Here is a 21244-nt window from a genome sequence, read left to right as displayed (position 1 = left end):
ATGCACTTCAAATTTAGTTTTCTTTTGAGAAACATTTTTCTGAGATTTTAGTGAGGCATGATCTAAGTTCAAAGATGATTGTTGTGCAGAATAATTTTTTAAATGAAAATATTAATCCTTCTTCCTGGTTAAGAAACTCAAGTTCTCCAAAATCCAAATGTAAAAGTGAATGTATAGAAAACAAAAATCACTACTAATAGTATAAGCTATAGCTTCCAGCCATTTAGGATGTCGAGGCAGGAGGATCACAATCTCAAGACCTGCCTGGGCTACAGTGAGCTCAAAGCAAGCCTGTGTAACTTATGAGGTTATATCTTGAAGTACACACATTTAAAAATGACTGGAGATAGAGCTTACTGGTAGAGCGCTTGTCTTCCATGTGTGAGGACTTAGCTTCAGTTCCTTAGTACCATCAAACAAACAGTATGGTGTGTGTATATCCTCCCAAATGTGTTATGTGCACACTCTCTTACTACCATTACATTTTTTAATCAATTTATTTTTGAGACAGCATATGACAGAGTGCCCTTTCTCTCAAGTCAGCACCAGTTCTGGGCAGTAACCAATCTTTGCTGACAGGGAAGATGAATTTAAGTTATCTTGATTGTACATGTTTAGTAAATAATATATTGGATTTCTTGTTATGGTTACTAGACACATGTATTTTATTCTTCTGGAAATTCAATATTTTCAAAAGTATTTTTTACCCACTAAGTGATTAGTGTTTCTCATCATTACTACCATTGTCACATTTTATATATGTTCAAATCTTTCTTATAACAGCAAAAACCATCAATCAAGTTGCTATGTAAGTTCTGTTACCACTTAACCTCCCCAGCCCCATACAGTTCTATGGAATGTTGAGCTATCTACTTGGTATCAGTACCCTAGGCATATCAGAACCAAGTATTGCAGACTGGGTGGCTTAAAATAACAGCAATAGATCCTGCCACAGTTCTGGAGGCCAGAAGTATAAAATCAAAATGTTGGCAGGCCCATGCATCCTTGGAAGGGCCTAAAGGAGGATTCTGTCACCTCCACATGTTCCCTGGCCTGCAGAAGCTTCATCTCAATCTCATATGAGTCATTGGACTCATCTTAACTTGATCATATATATACATATAATCTATTTCCAAATAAGGTTACACCCACAGAGACTGGAGCCAGTATTTCAATGTATGTTTTGTGGTGGGACGCAATCAAACTTACAACAAACCTATTAAGAAATAGATTACTCACTGGAGACTGGGGCTATTGCTTGGTCATGGAGAGTGTGCCTTGTATGTGTAAACTCCAGTGCTGCCCTTCAAGGGAAACCATTGACTTGAAATTCATTGACAATACAACTTTGGGGCTAGAGAGATGGTTTAGTCAGTAAAGTGCTTGCCATACAATAATGAAGACTTGAGTTAGTATTCCCAGCAAAAAGAGCAGGGTGCAGTAGTCTACATGGGTAATCCCAGCATGTAAGCAAGAGGGAGGGAGGCCAGAATGGGTCACAGTTACAGGAGGTCTCTAGGGCTTACTGGCCAGCTCTTCTAGCCAATCCATGAGCTACAGTTTCAGTGAGAGAGTCTGTCTTGAGACATTAGGTGGAGAGTAATAGAAGGCACCGAGTGTTGACCACTGGCCTACACACAGGTGCACATATGCACATGCACCAGCACAGACAGGGGCATACGTACACAGGAACCACTCCCCCACACACAAATCTCACACACACACACACACACACACACACACACACACACACACACACACACACACACAGTGTCTGTATCACCAGCATGTGAGGAACACAGAAAGAACTGGGACTCAGTCCATCTGCTGGCACACTCGATTACCGAGCACACTCGATTCCTGAGCACACTGGGCAGGGTCTTGTAGGCAATGGGCACTCAATAATGATGTTTTTAAAATAAAGACTTTGAGTTTCAGACACATTTGGAAGTTTAAACATGAAAAGATACATAAGATGTCAAATTCTTCTTTTTTATTTAAATTAACAGTTGTAATTAAAATCCAAGAGACCATCTTGGATGCCAGATAGGGCTTGCCATGCATGTGCTTTAGAATTCCCTGGCATCTGTCCTGAAATGAGCCTTTGAAAACATGTGAACAAGCACTAAGAGTAGAACTGAATGTGTTCACCAGAATTATTAGGTTGGATAAAACTGGAAATTAGTCAACAGAATCGCTAAGAAATCCCAGCTTATTTTATTTTCTTCCTATTGTTAAATGTAATTGCCAGTTATGGAAAACAGAGCCTATCCTGCAAAAGACAATAATTGTAATTTCGGAAACTTATTTTCTAATTTATTTAAAAATACAATCAATGACCATTAATATAGGACTAACAGCTTCCAAATCATGCTACAGAATTCCCATAGCTAACCCTTAATGACTTGTTGTTACACCCGTAGATAAGTATATCTTTCAATCCACATCAGAAAGTGTCTATTTGCAGTAGATGATGATTACCACAGAGACTCACAAATGGCCATGGTGCAGAGAATAAAAGCCTGCACAATACTCAGCCCTAAATGGAACATCTATACTGCACCATCTTCTCTGGGCTCAGTGATCATATGAAGAGGGACCAGAGAGACTTCAAGAGACAGAGGTGGTGAATGAATACAAGAAAACAATGTCCTCTGCTCACAGCAGGGCAGCTGCTCACATGGACTCGAAGCAGTTATGATAAGCTCCATGAAAGCTCAATTCCAGCATGGAGAGGAGAGGTGGGTCCGAAGTCCCACCCCTAGCCAGGAACTATTAGCAATTCATAGCTGCTGGGGGAGGAAGAGTTTTCTTTCTTGAGGAGTGTTGCCATAGATGGGCGGAAAAAAAAAAGAGGACACAAGTTTTGTGAGTAGGGGAGTGGGGTGAATCTGGGAGAAGATGGGGCATTGGGTGATTATGGCCAAAACTCATTGTCAGCATTCAGACCCGCCCCTTGGGACCTGGCCCATAAGCAAGCAATACCTTGGCCCACTCTGGGTCCTGGTAATGTCATGTGCTCATTGTGGTCTCTCTGCACATGTGCCTGAAAGTCCCTTCATAAAAGGTGGGGACCCGCCCACTTTCTCTCACTTCTCTCTTCTCTCCTCAGCCACATGCCTGCTCTTTTTTTCCTCTCCCTCTCCATTTCTCTCTCCCCACGAGGCAGCTCTGTGCTCCCTTCCTCTCTCCCTTCTCCCTTCCCCCTTCTCCACCGGGCCTTGGTCTGCATGGCATGTCTCTGTCTCTTACCCGCTGTGGGGCACCTTGGCTATAACCCACCAAGGTCTCTCTTGCCGTTTTACAAAACTCATTGTACATAATTCTCAAATAACTAATAAAAATAAAACAACCCATCTCTTGAAAACGATATACTTACTATACTTAATTTGTTTGCAAATCAAGAGTTTTTTTCTAATTGATATATTTTATCCATAATGTCTTTCTGGCTTTTTTTTAGAGCATCACCAAAGCTAGTGAAGTACAGTCATATTGGGCCAAGTCTACAACAGCTGCTTTGTGTATTTTTTTCTTCTTTTGGCTTCTCTTAGATACACTTGTAAGTTGCTTTGACCTGACCCATCTACCTGTGATCTGTGTGTTCTTCACTAGGCACTTCAGCACTGAAGATAGAGACATTGGTATTTATTTACCCAGTGGCAGGAGGACCCCAGGTCTAGAATATTTTCAAAGGTGTGAAAATCACAGGAATTGATCATTTGCAAGAACTTCGTGAAGGAAGCAAACATGTGAAGGTGAATTTTGCTTATCTGCAAGTCTAGAGTTGAAATTACATTCTTTGGAGAATGGAAGAACGAAACCCAGTATGTGGTGTCATGTATTCCAGCTCTATGAAAAAGCTGGCTCGTTTGAAGAACTAATTTGTATGCATGTGTGTCAGAAGCTAAATATAGATACACTCTGTAATTGTTTTTATCATCAAGATGATCATTTCAGCAACTCAAATGAAAGGCAAAGTCTGTGCAAAGTCTGCATGGCTCTTCTTTGGAAGCACAGGAATGGCTTCTGGTTGGAACTGGTATGCACCATTCTTCCTGCTCTTAGATTAGCAGGAATTTTGGTCTGGAAATGCCATAAAACACCTAACCTCCATTCATAGAGAGAATATAACTTCAGCACAGGGCATGGCCCTCTACACAGGAAACAGCAAGATTTTAAAGGGGTTAGCTGCCAGGAATGAGGAGTATTTTTGTAGATAGCTATGAGCCACAGAAGGCCCAGTGAGCAAGGAGGGTTATCTGTACCTTCATGGGCTGCATAAGGCTTCTTCTCCTGCATGTATATTAGATTCAACTCAAGTACTTAGAATACTATGCCCAGGCTCATCCCACACTAATGAGATTATGATGTACTGAAAGTGGGATGGTTTAAAAATGCAAGGGCATTTTTAAAGTGTCCCTGATGATTCTTATTTGAAGCAGAATTAGGTGCTACTTGGCTTCTGCAAACACAAAAGAAAGATTGGACTCCATCTATGTGAAGTGTCTATTTTGAAAATTTAAAAGTCAGAAAAAGTTGTATCTGATTGTATTCAAATATGGACACCAATGACATAGTTCTTTATATGGAATTAATGACAGGTAAAGATATTTGATTAAATAATTTACTGATCTCTTTCTAAGGTAGATCAACGCTAATAACAAACAATATAATAGTTGAGAAATGAGAAAATACTTTAAAGGAAGATGGTTCAGTGGTCTCCAGGATGCCTCAATTTTTAGAAGTCCTTTAAGCTGGAAAATGAATATGCAAGTAAGTGTGTTATAAGCTTAGAATACATTAGATAGCAACTATCTTTTTCCATTAAAAATAAAAAACTGTTCAGATTCAGAATGTAAAATTAAAACATTTAGAAACTAATATTTTCTGGAACCCATCTTTTAGTAATATACTTTTTAAAAATCCATGGAACAGCTCACAAATAAGTGTCTATAATTCCCATAAGCCTAGAGCAGACTTTCTTTTTCAAGTCATTTGAGTTGTTGGGAAAAACTGTCCTTAAAGATTTCTCAAGTCCAGGACTAAGTGCAGGAGATGGCAAGGCAGGAAGAAGGGAGGTGGGGTAAGGGGAAAGATGAGTGTGCAGGCATCAAACGGTCCTTTAGTCACTTCCTGTTTCTGTGCCAGAGGAGATGACACTGATTGTACTAGGTTATTCACTCTGGGAAAAGGTCTTACCTCCATTTTTCATATCCATAACCATAGAGCTACCCCAGCAGGGGAGGCCAAGGCTCAAGCTCAAAGTGTGCTTTCAGCATCTGCGCATCCCAGCTGCACACTGTGAGACTAATTGCTGAGGGCACTCAGAAGGCAACTGGCACTCCCTGCTTCTAGCATATCCCCAGCATCTGTGGGCAGAGGGGATGCTTAGAAACATCTTTTAAAGAGTGCTACAGAGCTGAGCAGTGCTTGCACCCTTTTCTACCAGGAGCTGAAAGAACACTAGAAAGCCAAAATGCATAGTAAACACACGTGGCAACAGGTATCACCAATTATTCTACTAAAGAACCTCCAGAGACACTCAGTATAAGATCATCAGGCATAATAAGCAAGTCACCAGGCTATTTAAACTTAGAATGTTCACCAACATTATGGAGCCTGAGAGGGAAAAGAAAAACAGCAAAGAAGCTGCATGCTGAATATTTAACCAAACCATCATCAATGCCAACGTTTTCTCCTCTGGTGAAGAGTTCAGCTGGGGAAAAAACTGTATTTCCAAAGTGCCAGTGTTCAGAGTGTCCTACTGCATTTTAAATTTAAGTCTGATGACTGACACATGCTAATTTCAAAGCTTTTGAACACAAAATTGCTTTTGGCTCTAGCACCGAATATTAAGCCGAGTGTTTCTCTCCTTGTTTGATGCCAAGAACGAGATGTAGGAACCAGTTAAACTGCACCGTCCATCCTTTGTCTCTGCAAACTTCAATCTGATCAAGGAAATACTTCTTAGCATCCTCCTCATTTTTCCCCACGGTGAGGGCATCCCGGATATATTCAATGTCTTCCTTGCTTGTTAACTGGGGCATTCCTGTCATCAGCATCATGGAGAACAGGATGATCAGCAGGTTTGTGTGATGGCGAAGAGCTAGATAAGCCCTGACACAGACGTCCTGGACAAAGGAGAAAAAGTTGCTATTATCAATGTCCCAGCTGAAGCTGAAGTGCTCTGGGTCGATGGTGCCTTTGTCTGTGATCAGGGGGAGTTTCTGAAGAACATTAGGCTGGCTGTGCTGGAATTTACATGTTACTGTTCATGCAAAGAACTCTTTGTGAACAAGGCAGGTCTCTGCTTCAGGTGAAAAACATGGCAAGAACATAAACTACTTTTATAATCTTGTAAACACATCAGTGTGTTACAGCTAGTGTGCTCAAGGAAAACTGACAGGTTCAAACAAGTCTCATGCTATTTGTTAGTGTATATTTCAGATTAAAGATCTTTCTTGGGAAATTAAGGGTAGAAACACCTGTCTTATCTAAAGAGGTATAAGTTGCTGTGAAATAATCCTTCTGTACACTGTGAATATGTATTATTCTCTTTGGTTAATAAAAAGCTGACAGACTAGTAGTGAGGCAGGAAGTATAGGTGGAACAGCCAGACACAGAGGACTCTGGGAGAATGAGGGGCGAGTCAGGGGAACACCATCCAGCCACTGAGGAAGCAGGATATATAGAAAATGAAGTAACAAGCCATGAGCAATGTGGCAAAGCATAAGTAGAAATATGGGTTAATTTAAGTATAAGAGTTATCTAATAACAAGCCTGAGCTATTGGCTGAGCATTTATAATTAATATAAGCCTCTGTGTGGTAATTTGGAAGTGACTCCTAGGACAGGAAAACTCTACCTACATATGGTGCTCAAATGTTTGGCAAGAATTTCCACAGGAAACCCAAGAAAGCTTAAAAAAGTTTCTAAATGCATAGAAACAGAGACAAACACGGCCTCCTAGTCTTACAGTCTCACGCCAGTTGCAATGCAGAGATGCATCTCCCTAGAGCTGCCTGTGATATGGAGCTGGCCACCAATGACCATGAGCTAAGCAACATGGTGGGTTCCTGAAGTCTCTCACATGGGCCTCAGTACAGAGAAGCTTCTCCCAGCCACTACTTGTGGGCTTGAGAGCTCTATCAGCATGATGCATGGTGGGTTTAGCACTTTTTCTCATGCAGACAAAAAAGGATACAGATATGCAGTAAAGACAGATTCAGATGGAAAAAGCCTCTAAACAGGTTACAGTGTGTTTAAAAATATATGTAGGTTTGGGAGAGAAAAAAAGGGTAGTACTTTAAAAAGGAATAGAATAATAAAAAAATAATAATCCACATAAAGATGGGAAATACACAGAGAGTCTGGATCCTGTATGTTATTGTGTTGTCTTTAAATTTTTTGGCTGTTAAGAGACATTGGATTATGAAAAAGACATTGATTATGCTAGATTCAAGCAACCTATATATTTAAAAAATATTTTGACCTCAAAATTTAAGTCAAAAGGTGTGTTACTTTGGGGGAGAGGTTATACTTTTATCTCCACAGGAAATGAAAGGCTATAGATTTATTCTGGGTTAAGAAAAATTAAGTTTGATTGAGGAAGACCCCCTGAAAAAATTTGGCTACAAACATAAAGAAAAACAACCTAAAAGAACTACAAGACACATTATGTATATTTTACCTGCTCAAACATAAAACAAAAAATTATTTTTCACTGATTTAGGTATAATGCAAGTCTATTATACTTGTATTAATGCAGAGATATGTATGTTGCCTTTAAAAGTTTATGCATTTTCAGAATAAGGGGACTAGACACCAATGAAAACAAATGTCCCAGGTGACCCAGCATCTCAAAATGCCTCTGTTACAGTTTCCTCAGAATTCTGTATCCAGAATAGCTTCAAGGCTGCTTGTTGAGGTGATCCAGCCTCACAGAATACTCCAGTCACAATTTGACTAGAATCCTGAATTTTCTCAGGTTCCCCTAAAGATTACCAGTGCCCCCAATCATCAGGAAATAGTCTAGAAAACTATGCCCACATTCTCAAAAAATGGGTTATAGATATTTATTATCATTTAAGGGGGGTTGGTTACAAGTTGTTATTGATAATGGTCAGAAAAAAGCTGAATAAAGGAGATTAAATTCAGGGATCTTGTTCTAAAAAGAAAAGGGGGGATATAGAAATAATAGGATAAAAAGGTAGATTACTGAATCTACTTTAATCCCAAAAACAACTATTAATCTTAAATATTTTACATTGGTATGGATTTTGGTATATTGATACAAATTTAAAGTTAATTTTGTTATACTGTATGTATATTTCTACTCCTGTTTAAGTTTTTGTGTTTATGCAGCTCATTAAAAATATAATGTATAATTAAGAAATGCAGATTAATAGTCATCTATATTAGTCAAACTTATAGTCATGTCAGGTATGTTTTCAAGGTCATACACAGATATATTTAAGTAGATGGTCTTCAAATACCTCAAAGACTTACAGAATATGACATTTCATGTATCCAATAACATAAGGCTTTTCATGACAGTGAGACATATCTGCTCTTGGCAGCACCAATCTACTTCAGAGAAGATGATGGGCATCAAAGAAACTCTATATGGAATTTGTTTTCTTTATGGCAAAAACTAGCCATGTGGGCAAAGAAACTGCCCTTGCCTCAATTGCTAACAGATACTGTCCAAACTGGACCAGCAGGATACATAAAAGGTACCTGCCAAACTTTGCCAAGACAAGGTAGGACAGTTCTTAAAAATTCCCTGCTTCACAGGAAAGTCTGTCAGACATTCTAGGCCTGTAGAACAGAGTTGGATGCCCCAACATTGCAGAGGAACTTTAGGTGACTGTCCAGACAGCCTGATTTCCCTGTCATTAGGTTACATTTCAACTTTCCAGGGTCTTTGATGGAATTGAAGACTAGATAGTTATAGTTACAGTTTTCCTTAGTTATGATAAAATTTGAACTCACAAAGTTAAGATACATGATAGAGTATTTTCTTTAATTTTGTCAAATACAAAGAAAAACTAGATATTGTACCTGTATTCTTACTTAATAACTGTTGTGTCATATATAGTTTTACTATGTTAAGGTTAAAACCTTCCTTTTTAATTAAACAAAAAGGAGAAATGCTGTGAAATAATCCTTCTGTACACTGTGAGTATGTATTACTCTCATTGGTTAATAAAAAGCTGAAAGTCCGGTAGCCAGGCAGGGAGTATATGCAGGACACCCAGACACAGAGGACTCTGGGAGGAAGATGGGTAGAGTCAGGGAGATGCCAGCCAGCTGCCAAGGAAGCAGGACATATAGAAAATGAAGTAATTAGCCATGAGTCATGTGGCAAAGCATAGATAAGAAATATGGGTTAATTTAAGTATAAGACTTAGTTAGTAACAAACCTGAGCTGCTGTCTGAGCATTTATAAGTGATATTAATCCTCTGGGTCAGTTATTTGGGAGCAGGCAGTTGGGACAGGAAAACTCCAACTACAATTAGTCACTTTTGAACACCATATTGGAATCAATAAACTTTATGTAAGCGAAAGTAATGTTTGCCAAGAGTTAATGAAATCAATCCAAAGAAATGCAGGAAATATGTTGAATTTAGACCTCATATTTTTCTTTTACATTTTGTTATACTTTAAGAAACAGATGAATTTGCTTTTCACCATCTGATTTTCTAAATTGTTGAATGAACTTAGAAATTTTAATGCAAATTCCCAACAGTGAGTGAAAGAGAGTGCTTTAAAACTGATGGCTAGTCAAGCATGGCAACTTATGCCTGCTATCCCAGCACTCTGGAGGCTGAGGCAGGGAGAGTTCGAGGTAAGCCTAGGGTACAGAGTAAGTTCCATGTAAGCCTGGCCTAGAGTGAGATCGTGCTCAAGAAACCAAAAGAAAGGAAGGAAGAAAAGAAGGAAAGAAGGAAGGGAAGGAGGGAGGAAGGAAGGAAGGAAAGAAGGAAAGGAAGGAGGGGGGGAGGAAGGAAGGAAAGAAGAAAGGGGGAGGGAGGAAGGAAGGAAGGAAAGAAGAAAGGGAGGGAGGGACGGAGGGAGGGGGAGGGAGGATCAATCAAAGGCTGTTGCCTCCATAAACACCTTTGGAGCAGGAGACAGTCATGCCTACCTATTAAGCAACAGGCTGGTCTATGTCATTAAATCATTCTAAAGCATATGTAAATGTAGAAGATGCTTATTCTTATAATCAGAACTGAACCTTAACAGCATGATCTGGAAGACAGCATGTACAGAAAACTAATGCTAATGATTATAGATATAAATATATCATATAAGATACCGAAATAGTAAAAAACAAACAAACCCTCACACCATACTAAGTAGGATCACAACCTGTCTCAAAAAACAAAACAAAAAAATAAAAAAAAATAAAGACAGAAAGAAAGAAGAAAGAAAGAAAAATAAAGCAAGACAGAAGCATTCACAAACACAGTGGAAATGTTTTGTTCTCAATTTCTTACAGATAGAACCTGTTCGTCTGTCCCAGGTGCTCAAAGGGCACAGGTGTGACTTTACAGCAGACCATATGATAACATGTAGCTGCTTTAGTGACAGGACTTAACTGTGGTGTGCATCTCACATTTGTCAAAGCTCAGAATAGTACATATAAAGTCAGTGATAATTTCTGTCTGAAATATGTTTCAAAAACTTAACTTTTAAAAGAATCTATGTGTGACATTAGTACACTTGATTTCCCAGGTGCTTGGGAGGCCCCCTGGCAGTAGGATCAGAATCCATCTCTGGTGCATGAGCGAGCTTTGTGGGGCCCACTACCTATGATGGGACACCTTGTGCAGCCTTCTTGTGGGAGGGAGTGGGGGATGGGTTGGGAGGGGAGACTGGTGGGGCAGGAGGAGGGAAGACGAGGATCTTTGACTGGTGTGTAAACTGAATGAAAAAATTTTCTTAATTAAAAAAATGGGATACAGAAAAAAAGAAAGAAATTCTGCTTGTGGACAAACAACCTTGGCCATTCATTAAAAAAAAAAAAGGATCTATATGTTCCCCCCAGACACCTCTAGGAATTGAACTTTTAAAAAAGTTGGACTCTTTTTCAATTGATTTACCTATAAGAGAAAGTTTTTGAGAAAATCATGCAAGGAGGTAGCAACCTCAGTGTCCTGTAATAGGAGATGGAGTAGAAGTCACCGGTTCTGAGTCTCAGAAAATGGTGCTATAGGAGAGTAAATAAACATGTAACAGCCTGTTATGGAGGAACAAAAGAATGTATGTAGTATCTTCCCATCTTTGTCAACCAACACAAGATGGCTTCATCTGTATCTACTATTAACTCTCTCATCATTACCGCATAGACTTAGCACTTGAGAGCAGGTGTTACTATCCTCTGTGAAAGGCAGAGAAAGGACTTGTTCTGGCTCACATCTTCACAGGGTGATAGTCTATCATGGCAGGTAAGACAGCACAGCAGGAGCTTGAGGTGGCTGCTTGTTCACACTGCAGTAGACAGGAAGCAGAGAATTCAGGTTGGAATCAGAAGAAGGTATTATTTTCAGAGAGCCTGTGACATGTGTCCTCTAGCTGTACCTGTGTCCTTAAGTTCTACAACTTCCCCAACAGTGCTGTTACCTGGGGCTAAGTGTTCAGACACATGCAGTTGGGGGACTTTTCAGTCTCAAACCACAACACTGTATCATTTGCATGTGGCACAGTAACCACAATTATAATAGAGGTCAGGCCTGTGTCACCCCAGACAGTGGAGGGTGGACGTGACCCAGCTCATTTTGACACAAGTAAGGCAATTTATATAAAATACAGGCACAGAAGGCTGCCCAGACTGTGGCTGCAGGGCATGCCAGTTGCCTTCCTTTCCTACCAGAACTTCTTTTCTGCTCACCATGAAGGAGGAGGCTCAAGCAGTCCCCAAAGCTTGTCTGGCTGTTCCAGCTGCAGTCCAGATTTCAACTGTCCCCTGGCAGCAGCTCCAGTACATTAGTGCTTTTGCATTCTAAATGATGCCACTGATGTCCGGAAATCATTTTCTTTGCTCATCTAACCCACTGAGGCATCTCGAGTTTCTTAGTAATTACAGAGGCTAAGTGCAGACTTCACCTCAGGCTATAGTCTCATTAATTTGCCAACTCTTATGATTTTCACACAGACTTAGGGAGATGTCTTTTGATTTGGAACCAGAGTCCGTTCTGATTTTTAATTATTTTCTATCCTTCTATACACTGGGGCTCCAGGCAAATCCCCTGCTATGGGAGCCCACTGTGTGGTCAATCTCTTTTTAATGGCATATTTTCAAGGAGGAAAATTAACCCTAGGCAAAGTTATTGCCATGCCAATCCATAGGTGCTTAGTAAATACTTTCAGGTGATGATAAGTAGATTCAACTATGCCTGTGCCCAAAGAGATACATAAAGGGAAAGGAGCTGCTTCTCCTGAAGGCCACCCACCCTGATGAGTTAGCATCTTTTGGTGCATGCTGAAGAGGAACTCAGAGCCTTACGTGTGCCTGGTGAACACTATACCACACTGCATCTGGCCTGCATGAATGACCTTTGTTGGTTCTAGCTTGTTTGCCAGCTCTGATTTCACAGGCAGGCTGGCTGCAGAGACTTAGAACGTGAGAGCAGATGTTACTGCTCTTTGTTGAAGGTAGTGTGGAATGGTGGCTATCAGCAGGTTCACACCTAGCTGTATAAACTCAAATTTTGTCTTTCTTATTGGTAATCAGAGAAGTAATTGAATCTCTCTGGACCTCAGTGTTTTCTTCATCTGTGGGATAAGGAAAATAGTAAGAGCAATAGCCATTTCATGTGGCTTGGGTGAGAATTAAGTGCTATGTAACTGGTTGACTTTTACTACTAAATACAATGAAGAGTTGCATCATTGAACACACTTCTCAATGCTAAGGGCATCATTTTCTTACGCAAACCATCTGTCCAAAATGATTCCTTAGACTATTCAGTTAGTGCTGAGGAGTGTGAGAGTGGGTGATTAGGATTTTTTACAATGTGTATGGGAGGGCTGCCTTCAAACTGGCCCACTGAGGAAGGGTACATAGGATGTCACACACTGGGCATCTACAGCTGGTTCTTTTGCTTTGGGGGTCATGGTTTGATATTGCTCCACCCACCTAAGCCCCAGAAGGTTCATTTCTGTCATTTGTACTCAGTGACAATGCTTGTGAACGTGTCCTGGTCACACTACTTCAGCCCAGAGGACTGTGGCTTGAGTGGGTACAAGGATGTGGCTGGGGAGCTCAGGGGAAAACCCAGAACACAGAAGTTACTGGCTGTTGAAAGTGAGTTTTTTTTTCTTTCAGGACTCAAACACTGTTCTTCTCATCTGCCTGTGAGAGGCTGTGTGCTATTGAGTGAAGAAGGAAGAGTCTGATTGGAAGACTTGTGTATGTGGAAAACATTCCTTACCACTGAGGACATCAGCTGGAGCACTCCATTAGTAGCTAATAAACAGGTTGGGCCTGCATAGGACATGTGCTCTTGTTTTCATTGTTGTTTAAATGCCTTAATTATAGCATCTAAACCCTGAAGAAAGAGATGTTTTTACAGGCTACCACCTCCACACATCTTGGAAACAAAGAAATTCATTACCATTTCAGAACCTAAACCTTGCATTGATTTATTAATCACCCCAGCTGCTGGTTCACTAACCCAACTGATTTTATACATACCATCAACTAATTATTAACCACTGAAGAGTAGTTCTAGACTGTTCAAGGTCATATGGATACTTTTTCTAACAACCCAAACCCTCCATTCTCCCCCAGAGTTGAACTGTACGTGTTCACTGAAGTAAACAACTGACGTCAGAACCATGAAACAGAAACTCCAGGGCGAGATTCTGAAGCTGGGATGGGAGGGAAGAACTGACAAATGTTCATCACTGAACGAAAAAATGTTGTCTCTGCCTGCCAAAGGGACACAGTAGAGAAAAATAGTCCAGTCCAAGGCATACATTATATATATTTTAAAATAAAGGTCACTGCATTGGCCAGACAAGATTCTTAGGACTTATCTTGACAAACCAGAAAAGATTGTTGACCGGTAGACCTAACAATGCAGGAAGAAGCACTCTGTGGTGAGTCTGAAACGGAGAGAGTGTCTGACCCTTGGCAGTTCATTTATTGAGATAGAATCAGTAGCTTTATATTTACGGACTTGAACATGACTCTCAGACTAGCGCTCTCTCTCTCTCTCTCTCTCTCTCTCTCTCTCTCTCTCTCTCTCTCTCTCTCTGTGTGTGTGTGTGTGTGTGTGTGTGTTATGTATGTATCTTTCAGCCTTGTACCAAAAAGATTTGAGGTGATGTATTTGGATATATAAGAGCACAAATAATGTAACAAAGGTAGGTGGAAAGGGGGAAGAACTCTTAATAGGCCACAGAAAGAAACAAAACAAACAAAACAAGAACTCCCACAGATCCCATATATTTACACCAAGTGATTTTCAACTACACCTCTAGCCAAAGGGACTATCTAATCTATTTCTCCATCCAACTTTGAGAAGTTAAAACAAAGCCAAACCTTATTTATAAGAAGCAGTGCTTTTATAGAAACCGTGGCCAATGGAAATTCCCCAGAGGATTATTGTAGAGAGCACACTCGGGAGATAATGAAACACATACCTCATAGTATTGCCACAGAGACACAGCAATCCTTTAAAAGAAACTAGACATCTAGAGAATGACTTTGTTGACATGCTGAGTAGTGTTTAAAAATACTGGAACTCTAATATCTTGGGTGTTGAATAATATTCCATGTGGGTAGAATAAGCCATAAACAGATTTATGGGTGTTCAATGCCAGGCCTTCACTCTTAGATTTGTATATTTTCCAGATTAAGTTCAACAGATAAACCAAGTCCTAAGACTATGAAAATCTCCTTTGTCTGAGGGAGATACCATATTAACATATTCAAACTCTTACCCTCTTTTGCATGCATCTTCCATGGAGAGATGGGAAATACTTACTGCACAGGAATCTATTGCCAGCTCTGTCCATCTAATGTAATAGGTACACTTGTCATCTCCTACTTGATCCATATTAGGCATTAATTAGGGTAATTCATTCTTGACCAATTGTGTTCCAAATGACTTCTCTTTGCTCTGCTCTTCCCCTCCTTATCCAGCCCAGGGCCCTGTTTCAATTGACACGCATTTCCTTTCCTGGCTTGGATTCCAGGACTCACTCCACAGAGACCTGTGCTGCACCCTGACTCAGCAGTTGTACTTATTATTCTTAAATACTTACTGTGTGTACTTTTCCAAGTATGTACTTGCTCATGATGTTTTTTCTGTTTGAATGTTCCTTCCCTCACTGCATCTACCAGATAAGATGAAACTGAATTCACTCCTAAAAGCTTCCTTCTAGGAATAACCCTCTTCTGTCTTCCAGGCAGGATTAATTGCTCCTCTGCAAACCACTCTCAGTGCGTTCTTCACACAAAGTATTCCTTAGCATGGAGTGGTGCCAGCCTGTCTTCTGAGGCTCCCGTGCCTTTGCTTTGGACCACCTGTGCCCAGCACAATGTTCAACACAATACAGATAATCTGCCCTTGTGAAATGGCTGAAAGATTTCTATGCAGAAGCCAAGTTAGGTCTTGGGCAAGATTAACTGCTTTAAAATCATAAGCAATTAGAGAGCAGAATATTTGAATGAGATTAAACTGGGCAGACCCCCTATGGCCTTTCAAGAACAATAGTGGCCTGGCTCAGTGCCCTGAAGCACACACAGCAGGGGCTTAGGAAGTGCATATTGAGTCCATGTCCTGTCTTACGTAGGGTGAATGCAGCTCGATGACAACAGGATGGGGTAGGGGCTGGGGAAGTGCAGTCATCAGGCAACAGACACACACAGGTCAGACATCCCATGGGAAAGAAAGGAAGTCCAAGAAGGGTAAGAGATGACCACTCAGAAGACCATCAGAGGGTAAGGTCTCCATGATGCCTGTGGCTGGGCTTGGGGAAGACAGTTGTGTCTCCAGAGAAGCAAAGCAAGAAGTGAGCCGTCCACTCCTAGAGCAGGTGCCTCTGGTGGAGATGCTGACGCAGAAACAGAACAACCCCGGAGCCAGTCAGCCTGACTCTTGCAGATAGGATTTCAGTCAGGAACCTCCAGGTTCTTAGCAACTTCCTGAGTCAGGCCATGTGCTTGCAGCTGTAGGCTGAAGGTCTGGTGCACTCTGATATTGGGGCAAGATGGCAGGTAGGTGAAACAGGGCAGATTGGTTGGTAACACTAGCAAGAAAACTTCAATCAATGTCGATCCAATTAACAAACTCTGGGCTTCCTGGGAAATGCTTCTTAACAGTGACATCTGGGGGAAGGTGCCTTTAGGGACACTCCTCAAACCATCTTCTCTGCACAAATGAGTGCTGTTTGGCTCTCCAGATGACCAGCTTTATCTAACACATTTGCTCAGTGCCTGCAATGTGCAAAGACCATCTTCCTTTCTATAGGTCTGTCCATAGGAGATCAAGTTGCTCATGCTCCCAAATGAACTTGTATTGAACATGTCCTATAGGAATGTATCCCATAGCCTGCTCTCTGATGTAGATGGATGCTTTGCTTCACACACACACACACACACACACACACACACACACACACACACACACACACACACACACACGCAGAGGAAGGCACACATATGCACAGGATCTTGGTAAATAGTCTAGATAGTTCAGGCTGACCTCAAACCTATTATTCTTCTGCCCTAACCAACCATGTCTATTTCTTATATTATGTTTTTGGGGTTTTGGGTTTTGGGTAGCCCTGGCTCTCCTGGAACTCAATTTGTAGACCAGGCTGGCCTCAAACTCACTGAGATCCACCTGCTTCTGCTTCTGAAGTGCTGAGATTAAAGGTGTGCACCACCACCACCACCACCAGGCTCTTACATTAAGTTTTAAAGCAAATTCTAACTTACCCACAACCTTTGAAAAGATAAATATAAATGATGGGAAAACCTTGAAATGCTGGCAGTATTGTCTCTGGAAGATAGGATGAGGTTTAGATGTCTGATATTTAAAAGAAAATTGCTTTTAGGTGGTATGATGGTGCATGCCTTTAGTCTAACACTTGGGAGACAGAGACAGACATATCTCTGCGAATTCGAGGATGGCCTGGTCTACATAGTGAGACTTTGTCTCAAAAAAGCAAAAGAATAAACCTAAAGTTTTTTTTGCTTTTACTTTTAATAAAAAATTACTGCTTAGAAAAAAGCTAATGCAATTCTTATTAAAATAAAGTAGGAATCCAAATTTCATTTGCCCTTGATTTAAATAAATTTGTGTGTTATATATGTTTATGTCTATTCACTGAAATTTAAAATCTAGTGATATTGAGGCAGGATAGAGACAGAGAAAAAATTATGGGGGCATGGGAACAAACAGGAACTTCTCAGCCCAGAGTCTGATTAAATGACAAGCAAGAATTATAGCACAGCTAATATTTGCTGTGAATGGTACTGACTTACAGGCAGTATTCTTTTCATACACAGACATTTTATGTTTAAAAAACAAGGAGCCAGGCTGGAGACGCAGTGCACGGTGTTGGATTTAGCCTCGTTGCTGTACCAACATTTTCTGAAAATCTTAAATAAGACTGTTGACTTTGTTTACAATGAAGATGCCCTACTTTCCTGTATCCCATGATCTAGAGTTTAGATTCTAGACTTGTGCTTTATCCATTGTCTCATACAACTCAGGAGCCATCCTGTGATTTGAGGTCCATTAGCAACCTTAGAACACAACAGCTTCGAGAATAATTTATCATATACATACATACATATATACACACATATATACATACATATATACACACACACACACACATATATATATATATATACATATATATATATACACACATATATGTGCACACACACACACACACACACACACACACACACACACACACATATGAAGACAATGAAGTAAGCTCTTAGAGAGGCCCTAACCTGTGCTCAGGGATGTATCTTTCTCTACAGCACCTTTCTTTTCCTTAATGGCCACGCTTAAAATTTATATTAAAATATCTTTAATAAACTTCAACTCTGTTTCATACTTGTTTGTCCTCCAAGTATTTTCTACAGTGAAGCCAAAGATCTGCCTTTGTCTGAGTTGCAGCCCCTGAGAGATGCAAGGAACGCTGGAGAGATGGTTAGCAGCGAAGGTGCTGGCCCTGCCAGCCTGGTGACCTGAGTCTGATCCCCAAACCCACGTAATGAGGGAGGATAGAGCTGACTCCCAGGAGTTGTCCTCTGAACTCCATACATGCTGTGGCATGGACACACACAATAATAACAGAATAAAATAACATTTAAGGGCAATTCCTTAGGCTGCTCCTCAGCGCAGCACTGCACTTCTGTCCTTGCCACTGCTGCCAATATAAAACTGTCACCATGTGCTAAAACTGTTACCTTGTTTAAAAAAATCTACTCAGTCAAAGAGAGATGGAAACTGTTGTCATTAAAACACATTTAACCCCTGCCTGCGGGAGGCTGCCCTGAAGACTGCAGATTTCCACAGATTCAAATGGTCAGCCTCAGTTTTGTGTCTCTGTCTAATCATAGCTTGTTCCTAATGCCCCACGCCCATCCCAGAAGTAACTGATAGATACGAGCCCAGGCTAGGCTTGCTAATTTGGACAGGGGAGAGTGGGACAGGGCACAGGCATCCTCTTTGGTTCCCCATTGCTTTCCCCAGTCCCATGGCCTCACATATTTGTGTTGTAGATAGAGAAGACTCACCTCACTCTTAACAAAAAGGGGGTCAGCTTTTCTCTACCCTGCCCAACAGGTTATTTGTCATGTGGTCAAAACTAGCAAAGGGACTTTTAGCTCAAAATGCAAATGTGCACATTTCTTAGTTTGCCTAAACATAATAGCTTTCTTACACCAGACTTCGAAACATTGCTGAGAGAATTTATGGATGTAGTTCCTGGGGTAGAAGAACTTTTCCAATAACAAGCATAAAATAAAGAAACACAAAACCCTGAATTATCAATATGAAAAAGAAAGAAAGAAGGAAAGAAGGAAAGAAAGGCAAAAGAAAATTTGCCCAAGTTCAGAGTTAAAGACAAAGCTTGGTTGCCCATCTTTGTCAAGACTGGGAATTTTGCATGTGGATGATTTCCTGCTTAGTGGTCAGCTTTTTCTTGCTATGAGTGAAGAGGGTGAGTGGGGGATGGGGCGGGAGAATAGGTAGAGGTGGGATTCTACTATCCCTTTTACCATAGCAAGCTACTTTGTCAAGTTTTATATATTGTCTGAGACTTCATTTAAAAGGCAGTTTCTTAGACATTTCCAAAGTCTGGAGATTTGCCTGATGCCTAAACCAATGTAATGGAGTCTCTGCTGTGGTCAGAGCTAATCATTCTGTATATTTCATTGCATTAATGCTGAGCAGCTGACTCTGACATGCTCTCGCACCATTGCTGCATCCACAGTGCTCTAAAGCCATGTGGCTGGTGGTCTTGGTCTGGAACCTTCAGAACTGTGAGCTAAATAAAAGCTTTCTCTTCATGATACTAGCTAAATAAATAGTACCTAGAAATATCATACATAGGCTATGTTCCTTCTTTACAGATGAAGAAAGCAAGGCTCTGAAAGGATGAGTAACTCTCATCCTGGAAAGCATACTCAAGTCTGCCTGATACAAAGGCCACCCTTTGATGCCTATGTTATGATTGTTATGTGGGTGACACTCACAGGTGTGTACAATGCTGGCTAGTCTTCTGAACACAGATGTGTATAGTACAGCACAATTCACAGAGATGTGCTTTGGGTGATACACACTATATGGATACCATGTGACTGAGGGGGTAGGGGTAAGTGGCTTAAGAAACATGCTTTGGTCACAAAGGATGAAGAAATGTTCTTAGATCAAAGAGCACAGACTTGAGAAACTTCCCACCAGGTAGTGCATTAGGTAAATTTTGCTGGGATGGTCAAGGAGCCTCTCCTGGCTTCCTCATTATAAAAATCTTTTCATCGCAAATTTTTTAAACTGAAAAACAATGGCAGGAAGGAACAAAGAAAGCTAAAGGGGAGAGATGCTGAGATGTGGTAGAGTGACATGAATTCTGTGTGGGTCCATAAAGACATTATCAGCAACTGGAAAAAGGGACAGGCTCTAGGGAACATCACCCACTGGTAAAAGGAAGCGGCTGTGTGTCTATAGGAAGGAAGAGACCCTGTGACTAAGGCAAAATTCCATGCATTTGTTTAATGCTCTGAGTTACTATTTGCTGTTGTCATGTCCTGTCCAAGCTAGGCAGATCACACTCTCAAGAGAGTATAACTGAGTGCTTTCTCTTCTTTAAATAGTGAAATTCTTCCACCCTGCCCCCTCAAATGTGTCCAGTTCCTGGAAACTGTTTGAAACCCAACTGACTATATGGAGAAAAGCACAAATCCACATTCCTAAAACCATCTAACCAGAGAGGGTGTATCCCATCATTATCAACCAGACAATCAGCCAGTATATCAAGACACCAGTTACAGATCAGCACATGTGAGCAGCTGTTCCCTTGCAGTTCAAGGCTCATGGCATCTTTTAAGAGTCATGCTGGACTCTAGGAAACCGCAGAAAAGCCTTGTCCCTGAGATGTGGAGTGCATCTCAAACCACCTTAACGGTACATTAAGGAAACTGGCTATGGCAGACCACCCAAGGCAAGGGGACTTCTCAAGTAATCACTCTTGGTTTCTGTTTTGTATACGTATTGTTATAAAATAGGTGTACTTACAACTTTTCTGAATTGTGCTCATTCACAATTATTAAATGTGCATGTATAAAATTGTGTGTTTGAATCTGAACATTCTGAAGGAGACTCCTGCGGGGGCTTCTTTGCAGACAAGTGGAACCAGAACTCACTGAAGAACCTGTGGTCAAGCTGATGAGACTTCCAATGAAAAAGAGACTATCCTTCATACAAACAAAACTAGTATGTGCAACAAGAATTCCCTGTTGGTAATGTGATAAATGCACACACAGTAGCAAAAACCATGTGAAACTCACACTTGTTTGTGAGCCCTGAACCATACTTGAAGTTTGACTCTTCTAGTCAAAACCTTGAGTAGCCCAATCTCCACGGCTGTCCTTTCTTGAAGCTGACCTCAGTACCAGGCCCACCCCAGGGCCATCCCTTATGGGACAATTTTGCTTGCTGTTCGGTTTTGTGAGCAGGTCCCTGAAAGCATCACTTTGCATGTA

The 21244-nt window shown here is 40.8% G+C and overlaps 1 protein-coding gene across 5 annotated transcripts in view; it reads right to left on the bottom strand.

Annotated features, from left to right (window-relative positions):
• Positions 1 to 1978: 1978 nt before the first annotated feature.
• Positions 1979 to 21244, bottom strand: part of Pik3cg (phosphatidylinositol-4,5-bisphosphate 3-kinase catalytic subunit gamma) — a 37124-nt gene continuing 17858 nt past the window's right edge. For 4 of the 5 annotated variants that reach the window (XM_076550806.1, XM_076550805.1, XM_016007920.3 and 1 more), the window contains exon 11: positions 1979 to 6131. In XM_076550806.1, coding sequence (XP_076406921.1) covers positions 5853 to 6131 — 279 coding nt within the window. In that variant the 3' untranslated portion in view covers positions 1979 to 5852. Of the gene's footprint in view, positions 6132 to 11347; positions 11497 to 21244 lie in introns of all 5 variants that reach the window. The other variant, XR_013044346.1, reaches the window with a different exon arrangement.

This window comes from Peromyscus maniculatus, chromosome 14 (genome assembly GCF_049852395.1).
Source record: "Peromyscus maniculatus bairdii isolate BWxNUB_F1_BW_parent chromosome 14, HU_Pman_BW_mat_3.1, whole genome shotgun sequence".
In the NCBI taxonomy this organism is placed as follows: domain Eukaryota; kingdom Metazoa; phylum Chordata; class Mammalia; order Rodentia; family Cricetidae; genus Peromyscus; species Peromyscus maniculatus.
The sequence above is the reverse complement of the archived record's forward strand: the minus strand, read 5'-3'. Positions and strand labels throughout refer to the sequence as shown.